Source organism: Melanostigma gelatinosum (assembly GCF_949748355.1).
Source record: "Melanostigma gelatinosum genome assembly, chromosome: 21".
NCBI lineage: Eukaryota > Metazoa > Chordata > Actinopteri > Perciformes > Zoarcidae > Melanostigma > Melanostigma gelatinosum.
In genome coordinates, this window is record NC_136654.1 from 19,750,100 (window position 1) to 19,763,177 (window position 13,078).

A 13,078-nucleotide genomic window follows, 5' to 3' on the forward strand; every position below is an offset into this window, starting at 1 on the left:
GCATTATCATTAAATTCACATCATTGCTTTGACTTAACTGCAGCCATATTTGTTATGCTTTAAAAAGTTACTCATTCGCGACTGATTACATTTGTCCTCTCTACCTCTCTCTCTCTTTCTCTCTCTCGCTCTCTCTCATCCTCGCGCGCAACGATTTGGTATCGCAGTCGCGCAGGATGGCACAGCACGCGCACATTGTCCGCGTGGTTCATCATTTGCTTGACTCGCTCGCGGAACTGAAACGCCTGCAACTGAGCTCGCGCTGGAATCTGTGACAACTGGGAATGGACAGCAGCGACGGAGGAGCCGTGGAACCGTCTCACACAGGTAGGGAAGCGGGTTAAATGATTTAATGTGGAGGCGGGTTCTCTGTTTGTGAGTCGCTGTAGAAACATGCAGACTGCTCTTGTCTGTCGACTTAATGTTTTTACAAATGTTCCGACAACATGTCTCGTTGTCATGAGGTGAAAATGCATTTATTTGTGCAGAAGCTGTCCAAATAAGCTCGCTGTGTCTGTAACGTTAGGTGTTTTATTTTTCTAATATCAACACAATATATTAGTTTTACTTTAGTTCTTGATCCAGCTTGATTAGGGAAACCTTAGTGCTATGGATTCAAACAGTTCATACAATTTAAATTAAGTTTCCTGTCATGATTTTTTACTTTAAAATAGTCATTATCTGGTAAGTGTTTCAGAGGCCCAAACATGAAGGTAGTCTAGTGTTTTGTTTGGTAATTTCTTGACAGGTGTGGTCTTCCTTCTGATGAAGGTCAAATGTCGTTAACCAGGTTAATGAATGAAGTAATTATGTCCACATCAGTTTCAGTAAAGGTTTGAATGAGATAGAAAACAAGAGACAACATTAAAGACTCAACACCAAATCTCTCCCTGTGAGTTTATGTGGTGGGCAAAAAATGCAAATAGCTCTGAATGTATAGTGTAATGTCCTGATTGGTGGTTATTTTCTTGGTCTCAATATTGATTGTTTAGTCTATAAAATGCATGCAAAATAGTATAATCTTAATTTCCTGAACTTGAAGCTCAGACATTCAAAGTGTTTGTATTGTCTGAGCAAAAGGTGTTCACTTTGATGTCACTGAAGAGAGAATATCTGTCATTTTGCACAAAAAAGCAATTAGCAATTGCTTATTAAAGAAGTAACTGCTTCATTGTCTCAAAGCCTCAACTCATTCATTCTGTTGAAACACACGTGTGAGCCTTGCTGTCCATATTTCAGTTCAGTTGTGTTCCTTCCTGTCTCACACCGTCATCACTGTGAGTGTTGCCATGGCTGACTCAGCTGCTCCTCAATTCGAGCGGAGTAGACCCACTTAAACACCCCGCACCAGCCACATCATCATCATCATCTTCTGCATCCTCTTTTTAAATGACCTTGCTCTCCTCTGTCCCCTCCTCTGAGTCAGATTCAAACCTAAATGGCTCCAAATGACGGCCGCCCGCCTGCCAAGCGCCGCCGAAGAGACGCTCTTTCCAACTGCATGCGAGCAGTCGTTTTCTTTTTTCCTGTGAACAAAAAGTCCTTGAATCATCAAATCCCGCACCTCCCACAGCCCACTCTCCAGGGTGATGCTGTGATTTTCACTAGCACTGCTCCCGTGTGAGGCTGGTGGAGTTGGGAGTGTTTTTCTCGTACCTTTGTGATTCTGTTGGGCTCTCGGGTATGTGTGCACAGCTGGGGGCCGACTCGCACGGTCTACAAACAGTGCGAAGGCTTAAACGAGCTAAAAGAAAGGCACTTTCATATAGAAAATGTCATACATGAAAAAAACTCACTTTGACTTATGTTAAATACATGCCACATTAAAATGTGAAGGATAATGATACGCTTCTGTTATGATGTGGTGTGTTCATGGACCCGAATGCAGACTCAGACAGCAGAGTTCTATTTCAAAACCACGATAATTTATTTCTCTCAGTCAAGGGAAAAGACAGGAAATGGACAAAGTCAATAGGAGGCGTCTCCACGCCTCCGCACGGTTCCAAGCCGGGAAGTGGCTAATCCTGCTGAGCGGCAGACGAAGCCGACAGGGAAACTGTCAAACGTCAGTACGGAGGTGCGTCCTCGCGCTCCGCTCGGATCTTAGCCGGGAAGTGGCCGGTCCGCGGCTGGCAGGCAGGCTGGATCGTCTGTGTGACATCCGAGGCTCGACACAGGAACGCCAAGACTACACAGTTGATCTCCGAGGAACTAACTGGAAGGCTTCTTCGTACAGGTGAAAACCCGAGGCTCGACACCGTACGGCAGGCAAGTTGAAAAAACGAAATGCATCGTTAGTAGCGGATCTTCAGAGAGTGAACAAATGGACTACTCACGGGTCGGAATACCAAGTCGGTAAACGGACGGACTGACAACTGGAATGAGAGTGACAGGAGTATTTATGTCAGCTGGAGGCGATCACAGGAGATGAGGCACATCTGTGCCTACGGAGAGAGGCGCGGCAGTGGGCTGGACTCGTAGGAGGACCCTACTGAGGGAAATACAGCAGAGTTAGACACAAATCCTCACAACTGCAGTATGATTGAAAGGTAATAGGTCATTCTTTTCAGGCTTTCAAGGCATTTCAAGGCTTCAAAAACACAATTTTAGTGACATAAAAGCTTTAGTTTCACCAGACCAGTGATCTGAGAGGTCTTCTTGTTAGCTCATAGCTTTTTAGCAGGTTTTAACAAATTGTGGTGCAAGGCCACCCAGTACTTTGTGGACAAAGAAATATTCTTCAAGGCTATTCTGGTGGACAGCACTGGTGGACATGATATGCCTATAAATAAGATAAGCTGACCAGTCTCACCTGTCCCCCGCCCAGAGGTTCATATTTATTCATCGGCTCATTTCATAAAAGTGATACGTGAACATTGCTTACGATCAGATTGCAAATGCGCTCGCTCGTATGTAGAGCTGAAACATAAATTTATATATTTAGATAATCGATTAATCATTTGTAAAATGTAAAAATGCCAAACATGCTGCAGCTTCTCAATTGTAAGGAAACCTTTTCTCGACGTGTGATGTGACTGTACTGAATATCTTTGCATTCTGGACTGTTGGTCACACACAACAAGCCAAGGCATCACCTTTGGCTTTAGGACATGTTGGAACGCATTTTCCATTTTTCGAATTTCCATTTTTTCTGAAATTGAGTTTGCAAAACAATCCACAGTTTGATTAAGCAAATAATCAGCAGATTAATCTCGAATTAATTTAGTTGTTGCAGCCCTGCTCGCATGCATTTTCATTCGTGCAACGAGTCAAAATGAGCAAGAGGAAATGATCTCATGTTGTAAATTGCATCTTGTAAATTTAGTGAAATGGCTCCAATGCTCAGCAAATATTTTCATTTCTGCCCTTCTACCTCGTGTTGGGGTCCAAAACCAGCAATGACGTAATCCATCTCTCACAACTCCTCCAGCCTGTGACATTCAGCCGTTCATCTTTAAAAAAATATATCATTTGTTGATAAAAGGCCTAATAATTCATAATTCCCTTCAACAGAAGGGCACTGTAGTTTTTACAGGAGTGAATTGTGTATTCGTTGGGGACTGTTTTCAGTGATGGATTTGGTGCTCGAGTGATTATTTTCGGCTGCAGGATTGTGTATGTGACCGACTCCATATAACCTACGGTGCACATTTCATCATAGTCTCTGATACGATGGGAGGATTGATCACTCCATCTATCTTAGGGGTTTCTCTCTTGAATGGATCCAGAAATGAAAATATTGATTGATAGATTTAGAAAGAGTTGTGAACGTGTGGCTTTACTGTTGCTGCCTGCAGAGCCCAGCGTTTACCTTCACATAAAGCTGAGGGTTTCTACTGTCAGACCCAAGATCTATCAGGGCTCTGCATCGCTCACTATCCTGCACCTGGCAATAGGTCACGTTCACAGATTACCTCTCTCACAAACTGGTGATGACGTTGACTGACCCGGCCTATCTTTTCTGTCCCTCTCTAACTTTCTCTCCCACCTCAGAGCATTTCTCCTCTCTGTACTTTGGCATTTGGCCACGACCGTCTGTCTCGGTAAAAACCATCGGCTGTGAAATTGAGAATAATCATGTGGAACAAGATTGGGACGGGAACGGCTTGAGCTCCAGCCCGTCGCTGTCAATGAACTCATGGCTCCTGCTGATAAAGGTCCACTGGGGATTCAACAATCGCCCACAAAAACCTTTTTGTTGACGTGCGAGGAATATCATTTTCTGTCATCGGCGTGACGTAGCGACGGTTATTCTGCAAGACTCATCACTTCTTTAGTAAATTACCCAGAGCCGTGTTTTCTCTATGTTTTTAAACAGACACTATGGAGATATCCCATTGGTACTCACACATAGTATTGCTCATGTGTGTGTTGTTGATATTCCACTGAAAGTGTTCAAGTTTGACGAATGCATTACTGGCCCACACTCAAAAAAAGGATATTGGGAGGCTGTTACATTTACTATAGTGTAACATGTATTTCGAACGACATTCATTCATGTTTCCAATGTGAACGTGATTCAGTGATGTAGGATTTGCATGAACTTCAAAAACGTAACATTTATTAGATCCATTCATGTAGCGATAAACTGAGACAATCGAGTATCTAGGCATGACCGCGAAAATCAAGGCGAAGGCAGTCTTCTTCAGAAGAAGATTGTTGAGAAGAAGATACACCGTTGGCTTGCACATGGAAAAGGTAAGCATAAATCCACCATCATCCGCCTAAATGCAAAATAATATGTGCATAAATGTCTTCAGCTCTTAGCTAACTAGCTAGTTGTTCTGTTGGGGCTATTTGTTATTTTCGACCAAACTTAAAAAGCCAACAGTCCCCATGTGCATGGCTAGCTGTGCGCGTTAGCTAACGTTAAGTTGTCTCCTTTTTTGCAACCTGCCTCATAACTTGCCAATGTGAACGGTAAGCTATTGTTAATGACGAAGTAAGGTGTTAGCGACATATTCTAAGGTGTTCACAACTAGCTAACAAATGTTAATGACGTTGGCATACTTCCTGTAGTTAAATTAGCACGCTAACATTAGCGCGCTAACTGTCAGACCCTGACTGCACCATCCCACTGCAAGAGTGTCCTGGTCAACCTCACTGACCTGCCAGGCATGAAACGGTGAATGTTTCTGACTGAACAAGCGATTCCAATGTTAAAAAGATGGTCTAGCTAAATTATATGGAGGTGTATGGAGTGTAGTGTATCTCTATCTGGTAGATATGAGCTACTAAAACATATTAGACTACAGCACAGGCAGCGCTATCCATGCCCACACATAAACTGCCCATGTACTTTTAAGACGTGGAATGCTTTGCACATTCATTTAAGTATAGTCCATCTTCAACAAAACTCCCAGGAGCTGCTAGAATTGTCAACATTCAGTTGTCATTTGTGCACTTGTATTGATCTTCCACAGAGAAGGATTCTTTTTTACACATTTGCACTCATTTGAAGAGTCAAGAAACTGTTACTTGTATGTTTGGGGGTTGCAGTGTTCAAACAAATGTATACGGAACATTTCACTCTCACAAGACCAGGAAACACAATCCACATACGTTAAAATATTTCAAGCCAGATGTAGTTACAACCAGTGAAGTTTCACAAGAATCCTGTGATAATCCTGAGGAAGATGAACATACTCAAGATAACCCTGCAGTTGAAGATGCGTGTATTGTGCATTTGCTTGTCTTGAACGGACTGAACTGCAATATCAAATGTGTACCGAACAACAGTGACAACAAAATAGCCAAACTAATTTCTTTTTTGTGTAGGTGAATGCAGAATTCAAGAGAATCACAACAATCAATTTGCAGTCAAAGTTCTTCTCCCAGCTGGATCTTCACTCTGAAAACCTGATCCAGGTGTATGCCAAGAAAGGTGGAGTTCAAGGGAGAAAGATCAAGAGCATCATGGTACCCATAACCCAGGTATGATAACAATGGAAAAGTTGAAGAGAGGCTATTCTACTCGTAGAGCTTTTGTATTTTTTTACTTCCCACGTTACTCTTATTGGTTGTCTGCACCTGTTGATAACGCCCCTTGGAAATTTAAAATGAACTGAGAGGTTCCAGAACAATACGCATTTCTGAAATTAGGGTGGCGATGCCAAGCTGTGATCGGTAGCGAACATTCAAAAACCTTGGGAGATTAATAAGAAACTTTAGGAAAGGTGTAGTTGAAGTCATAGGTGCCAGCAGCTACTGGATCCCAAGGGTTCACATACTAATGCACACATGGATATTGCATGGTTAATCATTGTGATTAATAAGCTGGTTGGTTGAGATGGTGTTCCTAATGTAATTTTATTTTGCATATTTTCTCTTATCTGCATACTTAGACTGACAGCGTTGACGTCAGACGAGAATGCGTCCTCAAAGGTCTGTGTCTACCTGAACGAAGATCCAGAGAAGCTGGTGAGGGATGACACGGTATGTTCATTTACCTTTATCTTTATTTGGGGATGATCACAGTTGGAATAGATGTGGTTTCCTCTTGGTTGCCATTAGCTTTAAAAACGTGAAACTTTTTTTTACCTTAGTAATGCTAGAATAACAACCACTGATCTCATGGTAACAGACAAGCCACTGGTAGGGCTTAGTCATTGAAGTAGCTCACCATGGCTCAGTGAAACAATTTAATATCAGGTAGTCATAATGTCTTTTAATTATGTGAATAAAGTTAATGATAGCTGTTTATACAGTAAAATGAACATGTGCAATAAAAATGGGATGTAATGCACATCAGTGAAAAATGATTGCCCTTGTTAATTGTTTTGTCACAGAATTTCGAAAGCAGTCAAACCGTCTTTGGAATCCTTGTCATTTGAAAAGAAGGTGCAGAGCCCAGTGATGACCCTGAGGCTGTTGGAGTCATTCTGGAGGGGGTGGAAGTGCGACCAACAGTTTAAAACCCAAAGATATTAAATTTAAAATGACACGTGGCATCTTAACTAATTCTGTCAACCAATTAATTCACAGAGTGTTTCAGCTCTAATGAACAGACTGCTTTATTTATTTGGATGTACACAGAGGAGAGTGATAGAAAATACAGATGAGACAAAGGAGATGCATGTGACCAATGCTGTGACCAGAGCACTGCGGGCACACATTCAGTGCTCCATAGCAGCCGCTTTCTACTCAGGACTTTATAGTTGCACCCCCTGCCTGTGTTGTCAACACACATTTCCTCTGCAGATGTCCGATAGTAACACGGAAAAAGTGACAATTAAGACAAAAAGATGTTTAGACTAAACACCCCCCCCCCCCCCCCCCCCCCCCAACCTCAGACACACTGAAATGGATTTCTCCCATCAAAGATGTCATGGCTCTCGTTTTTGTGTCATTACACGTCACATGACGGCCTCCTCCACAGTGGCAGCTTAAACCTGCCTCTGGACTGATAACCGTGATTTGTCTTTTTTTTATTTGGCTGCTCACAAGTGGAGGCAGAGCAGAGCCACCTCCCCGACACAACACCCATAACAAGCCGGAGCCCAGGGTGTGAAAACAATCCTTCAAGGTGCTGCAAGAATATAAGAATGCCAACAAAAGATCAACAGGAAACATGTAATGACAACACGAGCGGGTCAATACACTGTAATGAACTGAACACTGTAGAGAGGCAGGCTTTCTGGCTGTGAGACTAAGTTAAATGTTTGGTTACATAGTTTTCAAAGCTCGTACATCACTTCATCGACGGCATGAATGGCCTTCCCTGAGGTTGGATCATCAGCTTCCCTGTTTGGAGAAACATGAAGGTGTTTTTGAAAGCTGCTGGACTGTTGATGTGATGACAAGGTGCAAAACACACACAGACACTGTCTCCCTCTTTTCTTCACACACAAGCTATTCTGTGAAAAAAAAAAAAGTCCCTTGATTTCTCCATCTTCTCTGAGTATTTTTACGAAATGCTGGCAGCAAAACTGTGTTTTGCATATCACATTTTACCTGCATTCAATGCTAAAAAAACAAGGTTCACGTTGGCTTATATGTGGACGCCCACTCTGGCTTCTTGACGTCTGTGTGTGACACAGCAGCCCTGATGGATAGTTGCTCTTTGAGTCCCCATTATAGGAACAGAGGGAAAAGGCAGACACCTTGAGGGCTGTGTGGGATGTTGAATGTCCGTGCGGTCCATTCCCTCTCCACTCCCCTGTGGCTGCATTGCAGGTGATTCAACGCAGCAGTGTGACAATGTCTCTGTGTGTGTGTGTGCGCGCAGTATATAGGTGTGAACGCCTACATATGTGTGTTTATATGCATAGACCTGTGCAATGCAGTCGCGAGGATGTATGACTTAGACATGGCCACGGAGGAAATGTCCTTTCTAGACCAATGGACATGAACAGAATTTCTCAGAAAGAGAATTCTGTATATTTATTTAATTTTGCTCTTTTTTTTATCTATGATTTTGACTTAAAAGTTGATCTCAAGACGAGATGTATCAGAATTTATGAGTAACAGAAACTGAACAAAACACGTCCTCAGGCTAGTGTAATTATTAAGTTATTAAAGGCGCTTGCCTTTATCGAAGATGAACTATGGGCCCCTGTGAATAAGTGCCACACTTCTTCTGTTCTCGACATAAAAATCGATTTTTGGCCCCTCCTGGAGAGAATTCAGCTGCATGAATGTGGGTTGATTTTTCTGTACTCCAGCACAAAAGACTAACTACTCTAATCACACTGCCTGCTGGAGGTCCTGTGAAGTGCAATCGCATTATCTGGAATGGTCCCTCCATGGCTCCTTTCAGCAGAAGTGTACACAGCGTCTTGAAGGCAGTTTTTGTAAAACTATGTACCGTGGCAATCTAGAAGAGCTTCAAGAGATGAGAAGACGTCATCCGACGAAAGAAAGAAAAAGCAGTAATTAATTTCATATAGAAATAAATATTAATGTATAAGACAACCTTGTCTGTCAGAGATTCATTTATTATTTTTTTCAGGCATGGTGAGACAACATGCTCGGACCTATAGCAGAAAGCCCAACGGTAGAATGGAATCCGATCAGGAGGAGGAGCACCCTGTTCATGTTGAAAACGTTTCTGTCCTCGGTTTTTCTCGGATCAAAAAGCGTTTGCTTTGTCATGGCAGTCGTCCTCTAAAATGATTTTTGCTCTTTGTTCCTCCATTAAATGGTGTGTTGTATATTCTCTCGAATGGCCATTACTACCCAACACAAAAGACCAGTCGAGCAGGCCGAATGAAATGGTCGTTAATTGAAGGGGCCACTACAGCGCGTCTGTTCATCATGACTGAATCACAGGGAGCTGAGGGCGATGCCTCCGGACTGTTGTGTCCACGAACAAGTTATGAGCATCGCTCATCTGACAACAGTATCATTCTCGTGGTCTTTATGATAACTCACTGTTGTATAGCCTGCAGGCCCTTTTGGGTAACAATTAAGGGCTGATAATGAATTATTGTTGTTGCCATTTCTTTTTTTGTACCTGTAAAGGAAATGTTTTGTGTGTATTCTGAAAGAAGTGACGTTTCCTGTTACATTCCCTGTGGAGCATTTAACTCCGATGATGAGTTTGATGCTCCACAGCTGCTGAGAGCTCCAGATTGTCTCATAATGCAAAAATACTCCCGGAATATAGCACTTAAATATTATGTTTTTGGTCAGTGTTGTGCAGGAAGTGTCTTTCAGTTTTTCAAGACCGATATTTGGGAGTTATTTATAAAAAAAATAAGATTTAAATAATATTATAAATAATATTTTTTATATTTAATATCTTATTTATCTCATATATATATATATATATATATATATACTTCTGGCAAGTGTGACCAGTGATGCAGACAAAACAAAGGCCAGTTCAGAGAGAAAGATTGTAAATATACACCATTAAAAGTGAAATGATCAACCAAAGAAATAGATTATGAGGTGTATCCATATTATCACCTTTAAGTTGATAAGATATTACATTTGTGTACTATTTGAATAGAAAGGAGTATTGCTTGACAGCATCTACTGCCTTTTAATTATCAAATGTTAGAGGCTCAGGCTAATAAGAATCTGATTCAAACTGACTCAGACAGAGCTGTGCTTCTCCTTGCCCAACCACCTTTAAGAACCAGTGAGATAATTCCACCAATTAAACCCGTTTTTCCTGGGGAGTGCGCCTAATTAAAAGTCGATCCAATTTAGCCTGTCAGGTTTCCAATATGAGTCGGCACAGATAAGAACTCTGAAGATGGATGATTAGTGGAACGTGAGCGAGCGAGAGAGAGCAGTGATCTTATCTGCAGTCGCCTGTCAACGTTGGGATGATTCGCTCCAGGAAAGAAACCGCCGTTGAGTTTCTTCACTGTGTGATTGGATACCTCGGCAATTCTCATTAAAGTGAAAAGTAATTTAATCAAAAGTGCGGCTAGATAATTAATTACTAATGCAGTGTAGCCAAGAATCAACATAGTGACACAGTTATAGTATAAGCTATACCGTACACATTGGAAGCTGTATTACTACTGATGCCACATGGCTTGATTGGCACTGAGACTGTGGAAATTAGGGAGCACATGACTTTTACAGCAATTATTTCTATAGTTTAGCACCAATTCCTCTCTTTAAACCTCCAACAGCTTTTTTGGCCTCTTGGGGGCAGCGCAAATAAGTTGTGAACAGCTGTAGACTACTTTTAAAGTCACACAACTTATTAGACACAAACTACTTGATCCAAATACTGAAGGCCCCTTTTCAAAACTATAATGTGTTTCAGCTGAAATTGATCATATGAATGATTGTTTCACAGGAGATTAAGACTGTTGATATGAGCTGCCACCTGAATGTTTATTACTCTGCTGTTTGATAATGCGGGAACAGCTTAGCGAATCTGTGCATTTTGCAAAGCTGCAAGTGTCACTCACCGGTGCACCAAAGTCATTTTTTCATATTCTCACACTCTAATTTCCACTTGCATATGCAGCAGAGGGCTTGCACAGCATGGCTGTTGTTAAGGAGAGTAGTGCTGCACAACACAGTACTGTACAGCAAGGCGTCTATTAAAGTCTGCCTGGATCAACCCAGACACTATCCAGACACCTCTGTGTTACTGAGGTAGTTGTTTTCACCATATATAGTTGATCTGATATTTCTGCCACTCCTGGGGGAAGAAAAGGCATTTGGCACCTATTGTGACTGGCCTATATAAAGAGCCAAGGGTCACACTACCAACTTCACACAATGTATATTTATCAACTAAAGCTAGACATGGGCGAGACTAGGGCTGGGCGATATGGCCTAAAAAAAAAATCTCCGATTTTTTTACAAAAAATCCGATTCACGATTTAAATCGATTTTTTTCCCCCAAAATTTTTTGCAGATGACAGAAGCTGTTGAAAACAATTTTTTCTTTTATTTTGTGATGATTTTCCCAAGTAGGTTGATAAAAATAAAGTGCAAACAAAACCTGAACATTGTAGAAAGGTGCCTGTAGTATACAAAAAGTATTTGGTCACTCTTTTGTTTGCCTGAATCATTTAAATATAAAATTAAATTAAACATAACATTAAATGGCATTAAATAGTAGCCTTCCATTGTAAACAACTGTGCAAATGTAACTTTTTACAGTAAGCTTTTCTAACTGAATACACTGATACAAACACAGCATGAAATAAAATGTATATGACCCTTTAACATTCACATTTTCAAAAGTGCAACATCTGATCTAACATCAACATAACATATTTTGCACAGTAAATAAGTGCATGTAAACAAAATCAAGTGCATTCACAACATAACCAACAGTATTAAACAGTAGTGCATGTTTTTTCTAAATATTTTTTGCCAGGAAGACAAGCCTGTCTACTACCTCTGGCTTCAGGCATGCACGGTGGCATGTAACAATGCCCCCCCCCCCACACACTGAAAAGCCTCTCAGAGGGGGCACTTGTAGCTGGCACAGAGAGGTATTTCTTTGCTAAAGTACTTAGCCTTGGAAAGTTAAGTTGGTGACGCTTCCACCAGTCAAGTGGATCGGTGTCTGGGTCAACCTGCTGGACCACAGGTCAGTTGTTGCGGAGTAGAATGACATCCCCTCCAGCTCCGCAGAGATCCTTTGGCGTGTACTATTGTACAGCCGAGGCAAGGCAACGTCAGAAAAATGTTTACGGCTTGGTAGCACGTATCTGGGGTCCAAAGCTTTGAGAAGGTGAATAAACCCCGGCTTTTCCACGGTGTATATGGGCACCATATCTTTTGCGATATACATCGCGACTGCATCCGTGATGGCTTTCCACCGGGCACTCTTCTTCTCATGCGGAGTACAGTTGGTGAATGTCTCCAAAATGCTGGGTTGTTTTTGTGAGGTGGCGGCGGCAGCAGTGAAGCTGCTGGCCGCCATTGTTTTAGTTTGTAAACAATGCGCGCGCACTCTACTACGGGAAAAAGGGGTGGGGGCGATTTTCTCGATTTTCAATAAAACACATCGCCTTAAAGCACACATTCGAATTAATCGATTAAATCGATTTATCGCCCAGCCCTAGGCGAGACAAATGACTTGGAAAACCACCCTGAACACGTCTCTTAGTCATTCTCATTATTCATCCCTCCGCCCACCTCCTGCTATCACTCCACATGGAAAGCATACGTTTCCTCGCCAAACAGATGTGTTTTCTCCTCGGCATGCCATCAGTTTACATAAACATATTTAGCATATTTGCAGTGAGAAAGTAAGTTGGAGCCAAAGATGAAAATGCACTTAAAGAGGGCGGCACAGAGACTGATTGCGATACGGCGCATGACTCTGTGATTTGAGATGTCGCGAGTCTCTGCTTCAACCTGTGTTATCGGTGTCGTTCAGTGACTGATCTGAGAGCTGTAAGGGGCACGAAGCCCGAAGGGGGAAAACAGGCAGGAAGTGGCTTAACCCTGCTCTGAACCCGGGTCCTCTCCAAATGTAAACACGTGTTCACGCCCGTGTGTCGGTCACAGGAGAACTGAACAGTCCTCAGCTGAAATTCCTCAAATGGCTACCAGGGCGGTTCCAAATCCCAAGTTTAGAATCACGTTGTTTTTTAAAATTTAAACAATTGAGTGTAATAAGGGAGAGGATCCCAACAACACTACC

The 13,078-nt window shown here is 42.1% G+C and overlaps 1 protein-coding gene across 2 annotated transcripts in view; it reads left to right on the forward strand.

The window, feature by feature from the left end:
• Nucleotides 1-259: 259 nt before the first annotated feature.
• Nucleotides 260-13,078, forward strand: part of LOC306794940 (zinc finger protein 385B-like) — a 52,198-nt gene continuing 39,379 nt past the window's right edge. For both annotated transcript variants that reach the window (XM_079293205.1, XM_079293206.1), the window contains exon 1: nt 260-327. In XM_079293205.1, coding sequence (XP_079149331.1) covers nt 285-327 — 43 coding nt within the window. In that variant the 5' untranslated portion in view covers nt 260-284. The remainder of the gene's footprint in view (nt 328-13,078) is intronic.